Source organism: Galeopterus variegatus, unplaced genomic scaffold, assembly GCF_000696425.1.
Source record: "Galeopterus variegatus unplaced genomic scaffold, G_variegatus-3.0.2 Scaffold840, whole genome shotgun sequence".
In the NCBI taxonomy this organism is placed as follows: domain Eukaryota; kingdom Metazoa; phylum Chordata; class Mammalia; order Dermoptera; family Cynocephalidae; genus Galeopterus; species Galeopterus variegatus.
In genome coordinates, this window is record NW_007726951.1 from 255,201 (window position 1) to 280,092 (window position 24,892).

A 24,892-nucleotide genomic window follows, 5' to 3' on the forward strand; every position below is an offset into this window, starting at 1 on the left:
TTTGAATAGCCAGCTTTTGGTTTTGATTTTCTGTATTGTTTTCTTATTCTCAGTTTCATCATTTCTGCTCTTATTTTTATTATTTTCTTTTTTTTTTTTTTGTCTTTTTTTTCCTATCCGGCAACGGATCGCAACCCTTAGTGTCGCACCCGTACCGGACCGGGACCGGCAACGGAATCGCAACCCTCGGTGTTGTGTCCACACCTCGCTCAGCCAGTGAGCGGGAACCGGTCTGTATGTGGGATCCAAACCCTCGGCGGGAGCGCTGCCGCGCTCCCAAGCGGCGCACTGAAGCAGTGCGCCACCGGGCCGGCCCCATTATTTTCTACTTTCTGCTTATTTTTGGACTTATTTTGCTCCTTTTTCTAATTTCCTGAAGTATGAACTTAAATTTGGATTTTCTTTGCTCATTTGTAATGTAAGCATTGCTATAAATTTCACACTCAGTACTGCTTTAGCTGCATCCCACTTTGATATGTTGTATTTTTTCATTTTCATTCATTTCTACATGTCTCCCCCACCCCCTTTGAGACTTCTTCTTTGACCCATGGTTTTTAAAGTTTGTTGCTTAATTTGTTTAGAACTGGGCTGTTTAATTTCCAAGTGTTTGAAAATATTCTTTTGCCTTCTGTTATTGATTTCTGGTTTCATCCCATTAGAGTTGAAGAAAATACTCTGTATGATTTCAATTCTTTTAAATTTATTGAGGTTTGTTTTATCACCCAGGATAAATGAATGGTCCACGGATGCTTAAACAGAATGTATATTCTGCTGTTGCTGGATAGAGTATTCTATAAATATCAATTAGATTTTGTTGGTTAATGGTATTGTTCAGTTCTTCTATCCTCATATATTTGCTAATTTTATGTCAAGTAGTTCTAGCAATTGCTGAGAGTGGGGTTGTGAAGACTCCAACTATAATTGTGGAGCTCTGTTGTTTGGTGCACATACAATATATCTTTTCCTATCTCTTTACCTTAAACCTACTTATGTTGTATTTGATATGCTTCTTTTAGACAGCATTTTAGTAGGATTGTGTTTCTTTTGGCCCACTCTGAATATCTGTATTGTAGTTGGTGTATTTAGACTATTTACATTTAAAGTAATTATTGATATGTCAGGGCTTAAGTCTACCATTTTAGCATTTCTTTATTTCCTTTACTTGTCTTTCTGGGAGTTACCTGAACATTTTTTTAAAATTTACCCTTTTTAAAAAATATGTGTTCAAATAAATCATTTTGTGAAGTTTCTTTTAGTGGTTGCTCTAGGTGTTAAAATATAAATAAAATATATAAATAAAATATTTAGCCTACTATATTGACCTTTTATCACCTTCAGTGAAGCTTTGAAACATTACTTTCATTTAGGTCCCTTTACCTGTGTGTCTGGCAGGAAAAAACCAAACTGACCGACTACTGTTTTCTACTACTATATTTTCATACTCAATGCACTACACACTTCTATGACCAGATTTGTGGAGGTTTCCTCCCATATCAAGCAATTCTCCAGCAGACACCAACTCAATGTCCTACAATTTAACTCAATTCTGACTGCACTTACCTGGAGATAGCATCAGATCCCATAGGTTAAGAGCACAGTCCCACAAGACTTCCCCCTCTCCCTACATTAGACACCAATTGCAAGTTGCAGGTTGTCACCTAGACTTCTGCCAACTGGCTATTAATTGGGGTTGCCACGACTGCCTATTCAGGTTTGATAATTTGCTGGAATGGTTCACAGAACTCAGGGAACCATGTTATTTATGTCTTCCAGTTTATTATAAAGGATACAGATGAAAAGCCAGATGAAGAGATATACGGGCAAGGCATGAAGGAGCACAGAGCTTCCATGCCCGCTCTGGGCACATCACCTTTCCTGCACCTCCATGTATTCAGCAACTTGGAAGCTCTCTGAACCCTGTAGTTTAGAGATTTTTATGAAGGCTTCATCATGAAAGCATTATCTATTATTAAGTCAATCTCCAGCCCCTTTCCCCATCTGGAGAATGGAGGATGAAAGTTTCAAACTTCTAATCACAGCTTGGTCTCTCTGGTGACCAGCCCCTATCCAGAAGCCAGCAAAGAGTTGTCTCATTAGAACAAAAACCACTCCTATTATCCAGGGAATTCTTAGCAGTTAGGAAATTTGCGTCAGCAACTGGGGTCAAAATCAAGTATTACAATAAAACATGCACTTAGCATTCCTATCACTCAGGAGTTTATAAGGGTTTTAGCAGCTCTACGCCAGGAACTGGGGGCAGAAACCAAATATGTACTTCTTGTTGTATTACAATATCACAACCTGCCCCTCTTTTTGAGTATAATTGTTTCAAGTATTTCCTCTGCATGTATTAAGCATCACAATAGGGTTGCTGCAATTTTTGTCTCAACCATCAAATATGATTTAAGAAACTCGTAAGGAGAGAGATCATCTATTTTGTTTACCTCTCTTTTTATCCATTCTGATATCCATCTTTCCTTTCTAAACTTCTAAGCCTTCTTTTATAATTTCCTTTCTGTTTGGAGAGTTTCTTTTAGGCATTCTTTAAGGTATTTTGGCAATAAATTTTCCTGTTTCTCCTTCATCCCTAACATATAGTTTCACTGGATATAGAATTCATGGTTGACAGCTCTTTTCTTTTAGCGTTTGAAAAATGTTGTGCTGCTTGATTCTGGCCTTCATGGTTTTAGATGAGAAATCTACCCTCATTCAAATTGGTGTTTGCCTATAAGTAATGCATTTCTCTCTGGTTGCTCTTAAGAATTTTTTCTTTAGTTTTCAGAAGTTTAATTATGAGGTGTTTTAGTGAGGATTTCTTTGTATTTATCCTATTTGGGGTTTACTCAACTTCTTGAATCTGTAGGTTTCTGTCTTTCACCAAATTTGGGGAGTTTTCAGCCATTATTTCTTTGAATACTTGGTTAGCCTCACAGTCTTTCTTGACTCTTTTGTGGGCTCTGATGACATGAATGTTATGTCTTTTGTTATAGGAAGAACCTATGAGATAGGTTCTTCCTTCCCACCCCCAGTCTCTTTTCTCTCTGTCATTCAGGTTGAGTAAATTCAATTGAAATGTCCTCAAGCTCAGCGGTTCTATCTTCTGTCATCTCCACTCTACCGTTGACCCATCCAGCGAGTTTTTATTTTTATTGCTATACTTCCAAGTTTTATAATTTCCATTTGTTTTTATGTTTTGTAACTTCTACTTCTTTGCTGAGGTTTTCTATTCTTTCATATGTTTTGAAGAATTTCATGGTTACTTGTTGAAACCATTTCATGGTGACTGCTTTAAAATCTTTGCCAGATCCAACATCTGAGTCATATCTCACTATCGGTGTCAGTTGATTGCATTTTCTCACTCAAATTGTGATTATCCTGGTTCTTAGTATGAAAAGTGATTTTCAATTCTATCCTGAACATTTTTTGCATTATATTAAGAGACTCTTAATCCTGTATAAATCTCCTATTTTAGTAGGCAGCTTCTCTGTTTAGGTTTAGAGTGTCAGATTTTGCCCACTTTGGTGGGCTATAGTTTTAAAGGTGGTTGCAGTTTCTGAACCTTTGTAATGCTATTCTGGTCTGCTTTCTTCTTCTGGCTCTGCTTAAGATCCTTCTACATCCCCACATATGGTGCGTGCAGGGCAGAAGGTTTTCTTCTCTGGGTTGAGTGGTCTCATTATGTGGGTGTAGGGTATGCCCTCAGTTACCTTCTGACACTGCATGGATGGCTGGAAGATTCTGGGCCTGCTGGTACTGCCAGTGCAGGTGGAAGGGCCCACCTGGTGTCACCTGGTATGAGGCAGTGGATGACCTGGCCTGGGTTTCATTCTTACCACTGATGTGGGCCGATTAGGCCAACTGCTGCTGGTGGGGGTGGGATGTGAGATGGGTTGGCCCACATGGCTCCTGCTGTTACCACTGCTGTGGGCACATCAACCTGCTTCTTTCTTCAGCTGTGGGGTAAAGGGGAGGTTGGAAACTTATTTCTGCTGGTGCTGCTGCTCTGGGCAGATCAGGTCCACCACTGCCAGTGGAGATAGGCCTCCCCACTAAGTTCTTGCTGAGTTTCTCCTTTCCTGGTCCTTTAGACAGAGAAAGTAGACTTTTCTCTCTCTCCCTTCCTTTCTTCTCTCTCTCTCTCTCTCTCTCTCTCTCTCTCTCTCTCTCTCTCTTCATCTCTCTTTTATCTATGCCTGTTGGTGGTTTCAGTATAGTTGGTACTCAGAATATACAGAAGATAAAAAGCAAACCCAGGGAACTCCCTGTGGTGTTGTTCTTTAAGTCCTGAAGTCCCTAACCAGTCCACCTTCTTTCTACTTTTCAGAATCCTTTATGGTCGTCTGTTGAACTGTTTCCATGGTATTTGGTTGTGTTTAGAAGGAAGAAGCCAGGAAAAGTGAGTTTAGACCTTCTTCTCCTGAAACTGGAAGTCGCCTCAGGATTTTGAGCAAATGCTCGTTGGTTTAAGCCACTAGAATAGTTTCTGATTGCTGCTTTAATAAATTACCACAAATTTAGTGACTTAAAACAATGAATTCATATCTTATCCTTTGGAGGTCAGAAACCCAAAAATGGGTCTGGCAGAGAAAATCAAGGTGTTGGCAGGCCTGCATTCCTTCTGGAGGCTATAGGAAATAACCTATTCTTTGTCTATTCCAGGGAATGCTATCTGTTCCTCGGCCATGGCTGCCTTCAGCAATGACATCACTCAGACCACTTCTTCCACTGTCAGAGCTCTTTCTCTGACTCTGATACTCCCACCTTCCTCTTATGAAGACCATTGTGATTACATCATGCCCCCCTGTATAATCCAGGATAATTTTTCCATTTCAAGACCCTTAACTTATTCACACCTGCAAAGTCCCTTTTGTCAGGTCAGGTAACATATTCACAGGTTTGGGGGATTAGGACATGGACATCTTTGGGGGACACTGTTCTGCCTGCCACAGCCACAACATTTTGTGTTGGTTTGTTACTTAGCAATAGATAATGGATACGCACTTTCCCCCCAGCCACCCAGTTCTACACCATAGAGGCAGCAAGAGCTACCAGATTATTTTGTATCTCTCCAGAGATATTTTATGCATATACAAACATTTCTCTCTTTCCTCTTGCCTCACCCAACACACAAAATGGTAATTTACTACACAGGCTGTTTTCCCTTTGTTTTTATCCCCTATTAATAATATATCTTGGAGACATTTCCATATCAGAATAAAAACACCTTTGTTCTTTTTTACAGACACATCGTAGTCTATAATGTGGATGTGCCATAATTCGTCTAACTTTACTATTGGACTTTTGTGTTGCTTTCAATCTTTTGCTTTTTCAAACAACTTTGCAAATGTGTAAGATGGGAGGCATTAAAAAAGCCCCTGCTGGGATTTGAGGGTAATTGACAAAGGCCTTATTTCAAGGGAGATGGTTGCTAGTCACTGTCCTGGCTGAGAGGAGCTTCAACTGAGCAGTGACAGTGGAGGCTAGACTTGAAAGGGATAAGGAATTAATGAGCATGGAAAATACAGGACCATATCATAAGTTCTGTGCTCTGTCACTTACAAAGCATTTTCAGGCATATTTTGCTTACATATATACTGAACAGTCATTAACTTATGAGATTCTCCTAAAGACTCTGAGACATAGCAATCATCTATTATCTCTAATTTGCAGATAAGGAAACTCAGGCCCAGAGAGGTTGAGTGACTTGCCAGAGGGTGCACAGTGGCAGAGCCAGATCTCAAATCTAGGCCTTCTCTGTCTCCAAATTCCAGCATGTTATTGTGTCTTAACTATTCTCTGGGTCCAGAAATATGGGAGTAAAGAGAAGAGGAGGAACTGGGCAGAAGTGAGCCATAATTAAGTTTTTTGGTGCATGGGTGTGTGTGTGTGCTTTTTTTTTTTTTTTCTTAAAGATAACAGAGACATGTAAATATGATGGAAAAGAGAGAGGACAAAGGAGAGATATGAAGATATAAGACACTGGGGAGAGAATGTGAAAATCAGGGCAGGGTTAGGCATTATTGCATTCTTGCTGCCAAGAACTCTAACCACAGAATCTGACAGTTGTATACCTTACATCCCAATGATCCTCACACCTTCTAGAGAGTCAATGTGGCAAGCATTCAACAGGATCCCAGGGGGGAATTTGCAAAAGCAACCAGAAAACTTTAACAGTTTGAATATCCATGAATTACCATCTCATGAAATTTAAAAAAAAAAAAGTGTGCTTATGGCATCTGACATTTAGCTGCAAATCCTGAAGGAAGCAGAGGAGAAAATAACGGAGAGGGCAGGGATGCTAAATCTGTGTCTTTCATGAATGCATCACCCATTGACACAGCAGCCGGAAAAAACTCACTTGACTGGATTTGGAGAACTCTTGATTTGGTTGCTGGCAAAACCACTGTCTCTGATGCACGGCTTTCAGGGATTTAAGAAAAAAGCAGTGAAAGAATAAGGTCAGTTGGTTTCAAACATGCAAACAAGCCTTGTCTGGTCCACAAGTATATTTGCTGTGAGAATAATTTATCCCTCCCAGTGGTGGTGGGAGGTGAAAGAAAGAGGTCAAGGAATAGTCTGGAAAGGCCTCTCTGAGAAATGGACCCCCCAGGAAGAAAGAGCAGCACGTGGGATGACCCCGAGGTGGGAACAAGGGCAGCATCCTGGACCAGGGCATAAAAATGTGGGTTCTGGAGCCACTTCGACAACCTATTAGCACTCTATGCTTCAGTTTCTTTTTTTCTCCTCCTGGGGATGGGGTGGAAGTTGAGAGAAGGAGGCCCCTCAGTTTCTTCATCTATGAAATGGGGCTGGTAATAATGGTGTTTGAAATGATGTTTGACACTTAGTAAACACTCAGCAATCCTACCTTAAAACATGTTGGTTAAGGAGATGGCATGTGGGCAGAGGCCAGCTGTCAACCCAAGGGCAAGGAGAAGCATGGAAAGAAGTATGTGATGAGGTCAGGTCTATATTTGTAACTTCTCAGCTATTTGTGATACATGCTTTCATATTAGAGCACCCATATCCCCACATCTTTGTCAACACTAGACAAAATTCAATTTTTCAATTTTTTGCCAACCAAATTTAAAAATGGTGACACATTTTAAAAACTCCATTTCTTTAAGAATCAGGTCAAATGGTTGTTCATATTTATTCACAATTTGTATTTCTTCTGTGAAATACCTGTTTATACTCTTAGTTCATTTTTCTATTTGTTTGTCATTTTAGTTTATTTGCAGAAGCTCTTTATATATTATGGCTAAACTCCTGTTTGTTGTGCTTGCTTTGGCAGCACATATACTAAAACTGGAATGATACAGAGAAGATTAGCATGGCTCTTGTGCAAAGATAACAAGCAAATTCATGAAGCAATACATATTTTTATCCTAAGCAAACTCAAGGAGATACAAGAAGACTCAGATGACACAAAAAAAATGAGAAAAACAATCCAAGATATGAAGGAGGAAATTTACAAAGAGATAGAAACCTTAAAAAATAATGTAGCAGAACAATAACTAAGATATGGAACCAACCTAAATGTCCATCGACAGATGGCTAGGTAAGGAAAATGTGGTATGTATACACAATGGAATACTACTCTGCCATTAAAAAGAATGAAATTCTACGTTTGCAGTAACATGGATGGGCTCGGAGAAAATTATGTTAAGGGAAATAAGCTAGGCACATAAAGAGAAATACTGCATGTCTTCACTCAAAAGTGGGAGCTAAAAAATAAATAAATGAAAAAGAAAGGAAGGAAGGAAGGAGAGAAGGAAGGCAGGCCACAATAATATGTTAAACTTTGAGAAGGAGAGAGAACAGAACTGTGGTTACTAGAGGTGGGAAGGGGGGAGATTAGCAAGAAATTGGCTAACAGTCACAAGAATGATTATGTTTCATAATGATGAATATACCAATTTGATCATCACATATTGTACATAGGTATTGATATTCAACTCTGTACCCCACAAACACGTATAATAGTTTTGCACTGACTTTGCACATGCTGTTCCCTCTGCCTGGATGCTCCAGCCTTTGTGAGGTTGGCTCTTGTGACTCCTGCAGATTTCAGCTCAAATGCCACTTCTTCAGCATCTTCCTCAGACCACCCAAATCACAGTGCCTGCCCCAGGCACTTTGCTTTATTATCCCAGAGCACTTCTCACTATTTGAGATTACCTTGTTTTGTCTGTCACCCCTCGTTAGCAGGTAAACGCCATTAAGTTAGATCTTCCAGGTCGGGTTCACTGCTGTAGCCCCAGCTGTAGTAGATGCTCAGTTGCAGTCATGGAATGGATGAATCGTTGGGTCAAAAAAATATGCTTTTACAATTTTAATAGAAGTTGTCAAATTGTCCTGAAAAAGCTATACCAATTTACCTTCCCACTGATAGAGCGCCTGTCTCCCTGTGCCCTTGTTAGCACTAGATTCCTTCCAACTTTTCACTGTCTCCCCAAAATACAAAAATCAAGAAACAAACAACAACAAAAATATGTTTAGGATGACAAAAAAGTTTTGGAAATAGGGGTGATGGTTACATAGCATCATGAATGTAATTAATTCCATGGAATTGTATGTTTAAAAATGGTTAAAACAGGGCTGGCTGGTTAGCTCACTTGGGAGAGGTGGTGCTGATAACACCAAGGTCAAGGGTTCAGGTTCCCATACTAGCAGGCCATAAAAACAAACAAACAAAAAACAAAAAAAAACTCACATGTACAAAACAAAACGAAAGGTTAAAATGGCAAATCTTGGGCCGGCCCGGTGGCACACTGGAGAATGCGCTGCTTGGGAGCGCCGCAGCGCTCCCGTCGAGGGTTCGGATCCCATGTGGAGACCGGTTCCCGCTCACTGGCTGAGCATGGTGCGGGCGCGACACCGAGGGTTGCGATCCCGTTGCCGGTCAGTAAAAAAAAAAACAAAAAACAATCAATTGGCTAGAAGAGAGAAGCTTAGATGTTCTTATCACAAAGAAACGATACCTTTTTTTGATGATCAATTTGCTAACTACCCTGATTTGATCACTTCACATTGTATACATATACTGTACCCCATAAAAATGTACAATGTTTTAATTAAAAAAAAAAAAACATTCATGAATAGCCAGAAAATTAAAAAGAAAGGACTAACTTTATCAAATATGAAAATATTTTGAAGTCCACAGTAATTAAAGCAGCAATAAAACAAAAATAGAGAAATCAAAAGAAAAGAATTTAGTCCATAAATAGATATAAATGCATATGGAAACTGAGTACATGATGAAGGCAGCATTTCAAATCCATAAGGGAAAGGTAGTGTTTTTAGCAGGTGGTCTTACTCTAAGACCCATATCAAGGGAGGAAGATTGTCTTTTGGTGGCTGGCTAGCATAAGGATCCAAACCTTTGACCGTGGTGTTACAATCTTCTAGCCATTTGAGTACAATAAATTATTGTTAAATACAGATGTCTAGCACTATTGCACACCACTAGAGCTTATTTTTCCTGTAAGCTGTAATTTTGTGTCCATCAACCAACCTCTCCCTATCCCTCCCACCTCCCACCTTCCCTTGCTAGCCTCTAGAAACCACGGTTTTCAAAAGCTTTTGCATTATGCTTGCAGGGTAAAGAGGGGCAAAGGTAGATATGGGTAGACCTGATGGAAGTTTCTCACAGTATTCCAGGAGAGAGATGGTAGGAGACTAAAAGGGTAGAATCGATTATCCTACTGTATTTGAAACTTCAGTCATTATGGGGTATACTTTCATAATTTTTGACAAATCTATATGTCACCTACATTATTATTAATTTATTTTTTCATTAATTCTGTCTTTTAAATTTTAAATACTTATATTAAGCTCGTCCTATGTAATATCCATGAAAGCATGGATTAGGTGTAACAGTTTTATTTTTATAACAAATTAAACTGAATAGATTAACAAAATAAACATTGTTTGCCCATGTAGCACCTAAAATTATTTTGTGTACTACAAGCAGCTGAAGAAACATTGGTCTGAGAAAACTATTCTCATCAGTTCTCCAGATAAAAATCTTCACATAAAAGGGGTCCCATCTGGGTTGTCTGGTAGTATCTTGCATTAGTCTGTTTCTGTTGCTTATAAAGAATACCTGAAACTGGGTAATTTATAAAGAAATAAAATTTATTTCTTACAGTTTGGAGGCTGGGAAGTCCAAGGTCTAGGGAATGCATCTCATGAGGGCCTTGTTCTGGGTGGGAATTTTCTATAGAGTCCTGTGGTGACCAGGGTACCACATGCCGAGAAAAACTAACCTCCTGCTTGCTCTCCTTATAAAGCCACCAGAATCATGCCCATGATGTCTCATTACTTCATGAATAGATTAATCCATTCATGAGGACACACCTCTCAAAGGCCCCACTGTTCAAACACCACAGTTGGATTTCCCATCCTCTTAACACTGTTACAATGGAGATCAAGTTTCCAATACATGAACTTTTGGGAGAAACATTTGACCCAAAGCATATCTGTTGCTTGAATGGGATGCTGCTTGTACCAGTTCAATCAGTCTGGGTGGTTTTATTTGTGAAAAACATCAAGATATTCACTTATATGGTATGTGCACTCTTTTTGTAATTATTATAATCCAAAAAAAAGTTTTAAAGAATTGCTATATTGGGCCGAGCCCGTGGTGCACTCAGCAGAGTGCGTCGCTGGGAGCGCTGCGGCGCTGGGAGCGCAGCAGTGCTCCCGCCGCGGGTTTGGATCCTATATAGGGATGACCGGTGCGCTCACAGCGCTCACTGGCTGAGCGTGGTGCGGCCAGTCTCAAAAAGGACAAAAAGAAAAAAGAATTGCTATATTGGTTTGTGCTAATTACCTGCAATAAGATCTGTTACATGTGCACTTACATAGGTTATGCAAAGAAATACACTAATAAAATGAATAATATTACACAAATTTAAAACCCTGGTAGCAATTCACTTCTTTAGCTTTCTGATGTTTCTGCAAGCAAACCCAGTCTCACAAAGGCCCCAGTAGGTCTGAGAAGTGCCACAGATGATACCAGAGGCCAGTCAGAATGTTCATGGAATGATAAAATGTTGGTAAAATTACCCGAAGGGCAGAATTAGACAATAATGCCAAAGGCCAGAACCTCAATATCCTTATCTCTTAGCCTTTATTAAAGGTTCACAGAGATAAATGGAAAATGCTATCCTAACTTCATGGAGATCAAATTAAGGAATGAGATGGCAGGGACTCAAATATCTTGTGCTGACCTGTCACAAACACTTACTCAGATGCAAGTAAACACACACCACATTTTTACCCTGAAATGATTCTGGCTTTTAGACTCTGAAATTCTCTGCTTTCACAGTCTACCTCCTACTGAGGACCCTCGGCACCAATATTAACGAAAGTTATGATATTTCTGACACTAAAATCTCACTGTGAAATAGAAGCTGCTGTTTCCCAACATGGTGATTCATATAGCTTGTTTTGTCCTTTAAAAACAGTATCAAATAATCCAGTTTCCTTCTGTTCATCGCCATGGAGACAAATTACAAATATTTCAGTGGCTGAATAATGCTAAAAGTACAGCACTCTTCAAGGGCATCTATTAATATTCTTCACATTAAAAAAACCCAATACAACTAGCTACCTTAAAATTTAATCTTCAGATTTTCAATTATAAGTCCCACTGGTTTCATGATTATTTGGGGGCCAGTTGAATAGCAGAAGCCCACAGAGAACGACGCAGAGGATTGCTTGTCAGACCTGGAGTCTTGTTTTCTCAATAATCTCTCAAAGACCTATTCATTTCCTATTTACTGTCATTTAGGTCTCCTTCCAGAGGTATCTCCACACTTCAGTTTCAAACACCTCTGATCTTTCCAGAACTGGAAGCGTGAGTATGTCATTCCTAATCTTTAAAAGGCTTTTCTCTCCGTCCACCTGTTCCTGAAAGACCTTCTTGAGACAGCGCACTGACTTTTAATGTACACTTTTAGGCTGACCCATGTACATAATCTGCTTTCTGGAAAGCTTGTGGAGTCTTACGCCAATTAAATTTCACCTCAAGCTTCTCAAAATCTAATTGAGCAGGGCTGCCAGCCTTCTTTCATTGTTCCCCCAAACAAGCAATATTGCCCTTTGCGTCAGTGTAATTTGTTTGAACTGTGAAGGTAGGGATTAGTGTGAGGTTTCCAACTACAGTGTCAGAGAGCCTGGTGCCAGGTGATATAATTCTACCAACTGAGACTCAAATGGGGGCTCAGGACATGACCCACAGGGCTCAGCATCTGTCAGCACAAGCCTGCACTGGCTATTTAAGGAGCTCACTGGCAATGCAGAGCTCAGGACCATAGGGCAGGGACAGGATAGCATAGAACCCTGCCTTGGGCAAATGTTTGCAGATGGAGCTCAGGGTGTTGGAGGCAGGGACAGGGCAGAGGTGAGGGACAACTGTTCAGAGGGTGACAGAGGATGCTGGCAGCAGTCAGGCAAAAGATAAAAATAGCAAGAGGAAGGAAGACTCCACCTGGGCAAAGGATTCCTTACTCCCTTCGACCACAAACTAAGACACATGGCATCAGCCTAGCATGTCATAATCGTGCTTGCACATACTTTGGTGGCAGATGCACAATTGTTTTCTTCTCACCTTTCACATTTGCAATCTTATGGAGACAAAGAGACTTTTATTCTTAATCTGTGAATTTTAGCTGTTATTTCAGATGGTCCAAATATTCCTTTCACATCCACTTAGTGTCATAAAACAGGAAATTCTGGCTTTGTAGAGGAGGCGAGGGTATGATTAAGGTGTGATGTACTTTTCAGGACAGTATTTAAATCTTTACCTTATTTTATGACATATGTCCCACATCACATGGTCTCAGTTTTACAACTTGGTATAATTCTTGTACCTGATTCAGCACAGAGCTTTGTACCCTTCAAATAACTCATCTCACAAGAAGCCTATCCTCTTAGGTTGGGTTCTCTCAGAAGTAGACTGAGTCAAGGATTCAGATATAAGAGGTTTATTAAGGAAAGGCCCCCAGAGACACCAGTAAGTGAATGGGAGAAGGAGGATGGGGGAAGGGACAAAACCGAGTAAGGGTGTGATTTCATGTGAAGTCCCAGCCTCAACCTGATCCCAAGGGGATGGAGCTCTGGAGCATGTCCTTCCTTGAGGGAAGCTGGTCTTTTGACTCCTAACTTGTCAGTCAATGGCCTTGCCCAAGGGGTAGGGTGACTATGGCAATAGAAAATTCTCAGGCCTGCTGGCTCTCCATATGGGCTGACTGGCTGCCATGCCAGGTGATAGATGCCAGCCTTTAACTGCAAAGCACTTAGCTGAGGGTTAGGTACACAGAACTGGTTAGAGACCAGAGCAGGTCTGGGGAGCCCACCAACAGTGCAGGCCACAGCACTACACCTCCAATTCTGACTGCTTTCAACATGACGCACCAGTTATGGGTCTTTCATCACATTCTGCTGCAAGAGAAAATGAACAATATCTTTTGAAAGCCCTGGAGTTGGCTTTTCATCATCCAGAGACATACTTCCTTCCCCCAGTGGGTAGAAGTGGGTGTTCCTGGAATGCCTCTGTAAGATGGAGCAGCCATCCCGGTTGAAGATGACCCGGGCCATTTGAAAACTACGGAGGGCATACTTTTGGCTCTCCTGGTCCCTTAGTTCAGTGATTTTCTGAGACAGGCACTGGCAGACAGATGTAGAGAGTGTATTCCCGGAGCCTGACTTTGGATGGCCAAACATTTCATAGAACCTGTCCAGGGATTTCCGAAGTCTATCTTCCTCTTCCTTGGTCTCTGATTCGCCTTTCACAGAAGGGTCAAGCCAGAAGTTCTCAGAGGCCCAGGAGTCATTTTGTTCAGTATTTATGTTACTGGTCTCTGCAAGACAAAACACATTCCAATACTCAGACACACAATCAAAATGATCAGAAAGCAAGCCAAGAACAGACGATGTTACTTTTCAGTTCAACACACTTACTGCCCTTGAGTAACTGGTAATGGGCAGAATCAGCTGATTTCAGAATCTGCTCCCACCACCCCGCGGTTATGCTGCTTGTTTGCTCACAACAAGAACATCTTACATGCATGTGTCAGGGGTTCTTAACCTGGGGTCCCTGTATAGAAATTCAGGGTGACTGTGAACTTGGATGGGAAAAAAATCACATTTTCACTAAGGTTTACCTGAAATTAAGCATTTCTTTCCATGATAAATATAGGCAACAAGCCACCACAGTACCTTTAACATTGTTGCCAATAGATCAATGCTGTTTTTATTTCATATTAGTGTGTTGAAGATATTCTGAAATATTTATGATTATCACTATGCTATGAACTGAATTGTGCTCCCACAAAAATGATAAGTTGAAGACCTAACCCTTAATGTAACTGTATCAGGAGAGAGGGCTTTTAGGAGGTAATTAATGTTAAACAAGGTCATAAGGGTGGGGTCCCAATCCAACAGGATTGGTAGCCTTATAAGAAAAGGAAAAGAGAAAGATCTCTTTCTCTTTCCATGTGTGTGCACCGAGGAAAGGCCATGTGAACACATAGTGAGGAGGCTGCTAGGAAAAGAGCCTTCACCTGAACCTGACCATGCTGGCATGCTGATCTTGGATTTTCAGTCTTCAGAACTGTGAGAAAATAAATTTCTGTTCTTTAAGCCACCAGTTATGATATTTTACATCAGCCTGAGCAGACTAAGATATACTACTATGAAATTACCATTGTTATTAATCTTGATACTAAATCTTATTATTTAAGCATTAGTTATAAAGCATATATTCATTACAGTACCATAAATTGCTTTTAAATATTTTAATAACTACATTCAACAGTTTTTCTTGGTAATCCTATATACTTTACTTCATGCACTTAAAAATACTATTCTGAGAAAATGATGATAGACAACACCAGACCCCAAAAAAGTCCATGACATAAACACAGTGAAGATCCCTGATTTAAATAGTTCTAAACATTTACATAGTTCAGGCATTTTCTTTCTTGACTTCCTACAATAATCCTATAGACTATTTATGAATTAAAATCACCATGTTTTTGTTTTTTAAAGGGAGAGTAACAAATAAATTAGGTGATTTAATAATAGATAATAAAAATCAGAACTGACATCAAATCTTAGTCTTTTATTGGGAACCCTAATTCTTAACATAGGGATTTTTAGGTCTTTTAAAGATCTGTTAGGTCTTTTAAAACACAGGGCTTTCCTATCAATGTGTACAAGGAAAGATTTTGTACAAGTCATTGATTTGAACTATTCAATTTTCAGAATTCCTTATAGAGATACCAGTTTTATTCTTTAAAACTTTATGCTTTAAATCAAAATATTACATTTTCCTTTTTGTGCTCTGATAGAAACTTTTATAAATCACCTGCTTTGACAAGTCCCTGTCCCTGCTACCTCAATTAGCAGCTATGGTAAAAATATTTGTACTTGCTAAGGATGAAGGAAGGTGCACAATGCAGTCGGTGGAGCTTTAGGAAAGAAGTGGGTTTTCAATTTTGGTCCTAGTTTTGCTGCCAGCTGGATATATTACCTCGGACTAGTCTACAACCTTTCTGGGCTTCAGCTTCCCCAACTTTAAACAAGAGTTTTACCAAATAGTCTCTCTTCTAGAATGTCTATGGTAATATAAGGATCAGAGAAGTAGATAATCCAAAGCATTAGCACATCCAAAAAGAACGTGGACACATGTTCTGTGAGACACACACGGGCCCACACATGAACAAGCATTCATTGATTCAATAAACGTTTACAGAAAGCTGATATTAGAGCAACTCATTACAGGTTGCTGCAAGATATACAGAAGGATGCCAAAGACCCCGTCCCTCACTTGAGATACTCGAAACCTAACTAGGAAGGGAGATATACCCCTAGATATAAAGCAAACGAAAAATAAAATAGGATTTACATAGATACACAATAATGTGATGACATTTACTGGGACAGTGTGGATTCAATGGGCAAATGCAGTGTAAGGGAAGGATCAACTTATAGCAGAATTAGTGAGGGGTGCCTCTTTGGAAGGTTACTTGTGATCTGATTATCAAAGGACCAGCAATCAGAGGCCATGGAAACAGAGAACGAGGGTTAATGAACAAAGGCCAAGTGGCAAGAGAAACAGAAACTAAACTTCCCCATGGCTGCTCCAGTTCTCCTCCTCTACCAGCTGGCCATATCTTCAGCTGGCCATATCTGAGACCCAGCTGGGAGGCAGAAGGAAAGAGAACTCACACAGTGGCCGGGGAGGCTACTGAGACCGACAACAGAGACTATGCATTTTAAAGAATTCAGTAGCATTCTATACTATTTCTACTATACCAGTTTCCAGAAAGCCTAAAACTATATCCCAGGCCCCTTAATCACTTAAAAAAAAAAAAAAAAAAAAGGAAAGGAAAAGAAACTTCCCTTGACCCTGCTATGCCCAGAGCTTCTGCCCAGTTCTTCTGTCTGAGTTCCCCTCAAAGACTCCCTCGCTGGACTGAAGCTTTCTGGATGGGTGGAAGGGGAGGGAGGCAGACGCTGGCCTCTTTCTGGTCCCAGTGTCAGAAACAGCAGGAGAACAGTTCCTGGTCTGTACTCTGCAAAAGTGCCAAGTTCATGAAAAGCAAGAAAGACTGAGCAACTGTTCTAGACTGAAAACAGTCCAGAAAGAGACATGACAACTAAATGCAACGGGTGATTTTGAACTGGATCATTTCACCATAATGTTCATTACTGGAACAACTGGCGAACTGTGAGTGAGACCTGAGGATTAGAAGGTAGTCATGTACCACTGTTAGTGTCCTGATTTCGATGGTTTTATTTTGTTATGTAAGGGAATGCCCTTTTCTGCAGGAAAATCGGGTGATGGGCATGAGGTTGGCAACTTACTCTCAAATAATTTATGGGGGGAAAAAGCTCTTTGTACTGTACTTGCAAGTTTTCCATAAGTTTGAGATTATTTTGAAACAATTTGTTTATTTATTTATTTATTTATTTATTTTTTAAAAAGATGACCGGTAAGGGGATCTTAACCCTTGACTTGGTGTTGTCAGCACCACACTCTCCCAAGTGAGCCAACCGGCCATCCCTATATAGGGATCTGAACCCATGGCCTTGGTGTTATCAGCACCACACTCTCCCAAGTGAGCCACGGGCCGGCCCCTGAAAACAATTTAAAACAAACCTCTGGAGGGATAATTGCTAAAACTTCCTTTGGTGGCCTACTTTAATGTTAAAATGAAAACCTAAACAAAAAGCCTTAGCCCAGGGCTTGGCAAACAGTATTTGCCTAATGAGTGGTATCACTGTCAGAGAACCAAGGGGAGAGGGGAGAAAGGAGAAGGGACAAGGTCTTGCAACAGCAGGATGAGGTGTCCCTTCCCACTTTCTTTCCCACAGATGACCTAGTTCAGGGGTAGATTGGCAGGAAGATGGGGGCTGAGAAGGGTCAATAGGAAGGGTGGGAGCCAGCAGGGAGGTCCCCACTAGCAACACTGGGAAAGTTGGAGAGTTCCTAAAATTGCCCAACTGACGCTGCCATTTACATAGAACACTCCGAGTACCATGGCTTGTGCGTAGTAACTCGTCAACATGCTTTGATTTACAGAATTTCAAATTTTTATCTGAGATTCATTTTTAGGTTTCATTTAATTTTAACTTGTGAAATCCAATGTCCTCAAAAGAACCTAAAAAACTAGCCTGTCTTCTCTATTTTTCATGCAAATGTCAAGCAGACTGCAACTCATCCCCAAAGAAATGACCCTTTCCCTTTCAGAAGAGCAATGACATATGAGTTGAGTCATCTACTGTATCAGTTCTTTTGAACACTGCCTCCAGTCCATTTTAGTCTTTGATTTTCTTTTAAAATTTGCTTTCCTACCAATTACCAAACTTTCTCTCTAATCATATGGCTATTGTGGCCGTTTGAATGTTGCTGTTTCTTCACCAGCAAGTGAAGCTAATCTCCTCCCCTTTTCTGATGCACCCACATGGGAGGTTGATGGATCTTTCATAACTCAGTCAGTTCCTGCTCAGTGGTGCATCCTCACAGCTGTGTTCTTTTTTTTTTTGTCCTTTTTGTCTTTTTTCGTGACCGGCAACGGATCGCAACCCTCAGTGTCACACCCGTACCGGACCGGGGACCGGCAACGGGATCGCAACCCTCGGTGTTGCTCCCGCCCCTCGCTCAGCCAGTGAGCGGCCAGTCTGTATGTGGGATCCGAACCCTCGGCGGGAGCGCCGCTGCGCTTCCCAAGCAGCGCACTGTAGCAGTGCGCCACTGGGCCAGCCCCCTCACAGCTGTGTTCTAACCTCACCTTATTCTACCTGTTGATATATCCCAGACTTGTAAGGCTCTCAACTGGGACAGTAATGTCTACTCTAGGGAGAGTCCAGGTATGTTTTTGTGTCATTGATTGCAAAGTACTACTTGCATTTTATTCAGTGCGGTCAAGAACATAAACATCCTACGATGCACAGGACATTCCCATACAACAAAGGATCATCCTTTCCCAAAATGCCAGTAATGTCCCCCTCCCCCCGACCCCTACCCTGAAGAGGAACACTGGCTCAAAGCAAACACTCACTGGCTCCAAGGATGGATTTGGGGAGGATTGGGGAGTGAATGCTGAATCCCACTGCATTGCAGTATCCTGATTTGCCCAAGGCACCTTTGCTATTGTTGTCCACTTGCTGCACAACACACAGTACCCATTCACGTTATGCATTCTTCCTTTCACAGACCTCCAGATGGCTTTTTTTCCCCTCAGCAAGGACGCCAGTCCCAACAGTTTTGGCATTACCTAAATAGGGTGGAATTTCCCTTTTTATTTCAATATGCATTCCATCATGAATAGGACATCTTTAGGAAGAAGAAAAGGAGGACGGGGCTTGATATCACAATGCTTTTGCGTGCACTGTTTCAAGGTAACCCATTTGTTAAATTTCCTCTTGGCCAAAAAGAAAGGAGATAACAATAGAGATGTTTGAGATCCTTAAAAACCTAAAAATATTTTTATATCTTTAGGAGTTACAGATGCTAATTCGAATTCACTAATCTGAGACAATCAATTAGCACAGAGCATTTGAGATTAACAGTTGCATTCTGTGAGAGATGCCATTAGCCTTTGGAAACCCCGATGTCTAATGGGGGATTCTTCCAGAGAACCCTCCACGGCTACTTCTGTGGCTGATAACTGCACAGCAGGATTTCATCTCTATGATACATTTTAGCCCTCTATTCTAACGAGTTTCTGCTAAATGGATTTGATATTTAGACTTCTGTCTCCTTCATACATCTGCATCAGTAGCCACCTACCCCGCCTTATTTGTCCAGAGTTTCTTTTAGTAGCAGTTTCTCATAGGAGGACCTGTGGTTTCAAGGCAATACGGAGCTGAAAGAAATCTAAGACTTAATTTGAAAAATATCAGGAATTAAGGAAAGAAGAAACATGTGACTTATGCGGTCTCCTTCCATGCAGCTCCCATGGGAAACTGCCCCTTTCTCAGGGCCCTGCATGCCACACTCCTAAGTCCCCAGGCTCTGCTGCCTTCGTTTGTCTGTTGGAGGCTTCCTGGGCTCTGTGTGGCTCTAAAAACAGTCATGGCATGAGAAGAACAAGGTGAATGGGGGACGTCCTGGTCATCACTGGTCAATTATTAGCACACTGTTGATGCACTACTCATCTGTGTGACAGGAGTCAGATTTCAGGGGTTTCTCAGTGCCTACACAGGTTGCCTCCATGGGTGACACTACCATTTTAAGTATATTAAGGGCTGTGACCCACGGATCTGGGCTAGGCTGTATCTTCCTGCACCAGACCTCACTTTCTTCTCCTTCACACCCTCTTCTGCTCCTCTCACTCTGTAATCTGTAGAGGAAAGCAGGAGTGAACAGGATCATTGGATGAACAAGATTCAGTCCTCCCTTCAGCCCTACAGGCTGCATGAAACTCTGGCTGGTGCTCACATCTCCATCTGCATCACTGCCTTGAGAAATCTGGCTTCCTTCCTGGCCCTTGATCTCATCAAGCAAGGTCCTCTTCAGAACCTCTGCACTTGATGGTCCTTTGCGTGCAACAAAAGTTTTCCACATAAGTGCATGATTGGTTATTTTACCTCCTTCAGGTCTCTGTTCAGTTGTTACTTTCTCATTGAGGCCTTTAGTATCAGTCAGAATGGGCTAGGTTATGCTGCATAACAAGCAAGCCCCACGTCTCAGGGGCATGAAACAACAAAGTGTCATCTCCTGTTACTTGTAGATCTGTGTCATACTACAAGTACAACCATTCATCATAGTCCTTATCCTGGAATGCAACCAATGGAGTAACTACTACCTCAACTTTGCTTTGTGGTTGTAGCAGAGGTAAAAGGGCATAGGGAAGCAGGCACTGACTGGGAAAGCTCCATCACCTCTGCTCACATTTCACTGGCCAATGTGAAATCATATGGCCAAGCCTGACTTCAAAAGGATGAGCAGAAAAGTTAACCAGTTGGGAGGGGCAGAGAATGTTGGTGAACAATAATTCAGTCTACTCTAGCTTCCTTTAACACACTATTTATTTATTTATTTACTTTAATTTTTTAAAAATTTTATTTTATTTTGTCAATATACAATGTGGTTGGTTATTGTGGCCCATTACCGAAACCTCCGTTCCTCCTCCCTCTCCCTGCTTCCTTCCAACAACCTCATATCTGTTCACTTGTCCTATCAACTTCAAGGGATTGTAATTGTTGTGTCTTCTTGCCACCTCCCCCAGTTTATTTGTGTATTTATTTATTTATTTTTAGCTCCCACAAATAAGTGATAACGTGATATTTCTCTTTCTGTGCCTGACTTGTTTCACTTAATATAATTCTCTCTGGGTCCATCCATGTTGTTGCAAATGGCAGTATTTCATTCTTTTTTATAGCAGAGCAGTATTCCATTGTGTAGATGTACCACATTTTCCATATCCCCTCATCTGATGATGGACATTTGGGCTGGTTCCAACTCTTAGCTATTGTAAATAGTACTGCAGTGAACATTGGAGAACAGGTATACCTTCGACTTGATGATTTCCATTCCTCTGGGTATATTCCCAGCAGTGGGATAGCTGGGTCATGTGGCAGATCTATCTGCAATTGTTTGAGGAACCTCCATACTATTTTCCATAGAGGCTGCACCATTTTGCAGTCCCACCAACAATGTAGGAAAGTTCCTTTTTCTCCACAATCTTGCCAGCATTTATCATTCACAGTCTTTTGGATATTAGCCATCCTAACTGGGGTGAGAAGGTATCTCAGTGTGGTTTTGATTTGCATTTCCTGAATGCTGAGTGATGTTGAGCATTTTTTCATGTCTGTTGGCCACTTGTATATCTTCCTTACAGAAATGCCTATTTAACTCTGTTGCCCATTTTTTAATTGGGTTACTTGTTTTTTGTTGTAAAGTTGTTTCAGTTCCTTATATATTCTGGATATTAACCCTTTGTCAGATGTATATTTTACAAATATTTTCTCCCACTCTTTTGGTTGTCTTTTAACTCTGTTGTTTCTTTCTTTTTTTTTTTTTAAAGATGACCGGTAAGGGGATCTTAACCCTTGACTTGGTGTTGTCAGCACCACGCTCAGCCAGTGAGCGAGCCGGTCATCCCTATATAGGATCCGAACCCATGGCCTTGGTATTATCAGCACCACACTCTCCCGAGTGAGCCACGGGCCGGCCCTGTTAATTGTTTCTTTTGCTGTGCAGAACTTTTTTAGTTTGATATAGTCCCATTTGTTTATTTTTCCTTTGGTTGCCCGTGCTTTTGAGGTCTTACTCATGAAGTCTGTGCCCAGTCCTACTTCCTGAAGTGTTTTTCCTATGTTTTCTTTAAGAAGTTTTATTTTTTTAGGGTGTATATTTAATTATTTAATCCATTTTGATTTAGTATATGGTGAGACGTATGGGTCTAGTTTCCTTCTCCTGCATATCAATATCCAGTTTTCCCAGCATCATTTGCTGAAGAGGCAGTCTCTTCCCCAGTGTATAGGCTTGGTGCCTTTGTCAAAGATCAGATGGCTGTAGGTGTGTGGGTTGATTTCTGGATTCTCTATTCTATTCCATTGATCAGTGTGTCTGTTTTTAATGACAGTGCCATGCTGTTTTGTTTATTATAGCTTTGTAGTATAGTTTAAAGTCAAGGTAGTGTTATGCCTCCAGCTTTACTTTTTTTGCTCAGAATTGCTTTCACTATGTGTGTTCTTTTGTTATTCCATATAAATGTCTGGATAGTTTTTTCCATTTCTGAGAAAAACATCATTGGAATTTTGATGGGGATTGCATTGAATCTGTAATCACTTTGGGTAGTATGGACATTTTCACAATGTTGATTCTTCCAATCCAAGAGCATGGGATATCTTTCCATCTTCTTGTGTCCTCTTTAATTTCTCTCAGCAGCTGTAACACACCCTATTTAAAATTGCATTTCCCATATTCACATTAGCCAAAAGGTGGAAACAACCCAGTGTCCAATGTCAGATGAATGAATAAACAAAGTGTGGTATTTGCATACAGTGGAATAATATCCAGGCTTAAAAAGGGAGGACATTCTGACACATGCTACAACATGGGTGAAACTTGACATTATGCTAAGTGAAATATGGCAGCTGTGGCTATGGCAGCGGCTGTGGTGGGCTGCCCATGTGGAAGTAGTGATTTTGGTGTGCTTCTGGGTGTAGGATGCTGCCCTCAGCTCCCACCTAGGACCCTGAGCATGCTCTGCTTCTTGCTTGCTTGCGAGTGGAGGGGGCTGCCCTTGGCTCCTGCCTAGGACATCACCCTGCCCTACCACACCCAGTTACTTTCTGCTAGAGAAATTGTCTTGTGGTGTGTGGCAGATATCTGTAAGCATATGGTGAGACATCACCAACACATTGAATATTGAAGATCAGAAATAGAATGACCTTGAGTACTTGTGTAAGCCACTGTACCGACACTGGAATCAGTAGGCTCTGGACTTATGTGAGATGAATAAATCCCACTACATTAGCCACTGTCCACTGTGTACTATTACTAGGGTGACTAGTACTCACTGAGGTGACTGGGAAGTTTGCCCAAGACAGTCCTGGTTTATGCCCATTGTCTCAATTAATAATTAATAGCACCTTCTTTCACTTTCAAAAGGTTCCTGGGTCACATGACTCATTACATGTATGCATGCCTCAGGACACATTACATATATAAGCTGATGCTGGAGGAGGGGCAGATACACCTGGGCTAACAGTGACAAGTTCCCACCACACACTCTGATGTCTCAGGAGCTGAAATCTGATGCTAGAAATAATCCTAGTCCATGGTATAAATAATAAGATGTCTACAGGCTTGTTTTCTTTTGTTTTTTGCTCAACCTTCCATGGATTTGTTCTAGTACATTCCAAGACTATCCTCTTTTCCTTTTCCCTCTTTTCAAAGCTGGCATTTCTTCTACTCCTGTGCTGTCTAAGAACCTTTTGGTCACTGCCCAGCAAGTGACTCACTCTACCCATCAGCACCTCGCTAGATTCCTCTTTCTGGTATCATCTGGCTTTTTCCCCATTGCATAACAACACCAGTGTTGGAGTTCTAAGGCACCTTACTTCCTATTTTACTAACATAAAATTAATGATAAAAAAAATCAATAAGCTTAAGCTTCCTTTTTTTCTGATAGCAACCCCACCATCCATGGTTTATACATTTTAGAATTTGCAACTGTTTCTTGAAAGGTCAAAAACCAAATACTTACAAAGAAAGGTATGTGGATATCAAGATATTTAATGCAAATTAACACTTCAAAAGGATGGTTGGGTCAGGTGCTTTTGAAACCACAGTCTGTCTGTACTTGTTTACATCTGAAAGTTAAAACTGGATGAATCACCCAGAGGGGAAGTGACATATGCTGTCACTCTTCATCCTAATGACAAACAGATGCAATGGGCAGAAGCCAGGTCTTGCAGGAGGCCACTGTTGAGGAATAAAATAAATGCAGGAAAAAGCCAAAGACATGTGTGATCAGTAAATAGCCCTAAAATTAGGTGCGAGGGCACTTTAACAAGAACAATGTTCTGATTTGTAAGCTATCTTACTTTTATCTTGGCATTTTATATTTTAATAAAGAAATTAAAATGTTGTACAAATTACAGAGAACTAAAACATCCAAGTTCACACTACCCCAAATTAACAATTAACATATTGTCATATTTGCTTCAAATCTTTTTTTCTTATTAAACATTTCAATTAACATTGACTGCTTCATAGATATTAATTTGGTTCCTTCCAGTCCATTTTTGTACCTTACGTACATATGTATCCATAAGCAATATAGTGTTGCTTTGTGTGTGGTGATCATTTTAATTTCACTTTCAATATATGAAGTTTTTCATCCTGCTTTTTTAAAAAAATTTTGCTTTCTATATACAAAGTTTTGCATCCTACTTTAGGATTTTTTACTTCTAGCCATTGTTGATATATATAAATCTGCTTTGTAGTATTCTAATAGAGGAAGATACTGCATTATTTTTCATCCATTCTCTTGCTGATGGACATGTAGGTTGTATCTAATTTTTCACTATCACAAATGAGGTCGCAGTGGGCCTCCCGACACATACCTCCTTATGCACACATGCAAGACTTTCTCTGGAAATGTGTTCAGAAACAGAATTATGGATTTGAAGGGAATGTGTATTTTCAATTTTACCAGATTCTGCCACAATGCTCTCCAAAGTGGTTGTGGCAATTATATTCCCACCAGCAGTGCCTGGGTTTTCCTTTTCCTCCACATGTTTGCCAAACTCTGATATTTTCACACATTTCAAATTGTAGCTCCTTATATGGGTTTGCCTTTCCCTGGTTACTAGTAAGCCTGCGTTGTTTTGCATACACTTATGAGCCATTTGGGCT

General features: G+C 40.6%; 1 protein-coding gene across 1 annotated transcript in view; it reads right to left on the reverse strand.

Moving 5' to 3' along the window:
• Positions 1-12,979: 12,979 nt before the first annotated feature.
• LOC103590570 (chromosome unknown open reading frame, human C20orf196) overlaps positions 12,980-24,892 on the reverse strand; it is a 93,926-nt gene continuing 82,013 nt past the window's right edge. Inside the window, exon 3 of the mRNA XM_008572825.1 lies at positions 12,980-13,871. Within this exon, the coding sequence (XP_008571047.1) occupies positions 13,429-13,871 (443 nt within the window). The 3' untranslated portion in view covers positions 12,980-13,428. The remainder of the gene's footprint in view (positions 13,872-24,892) is intronic.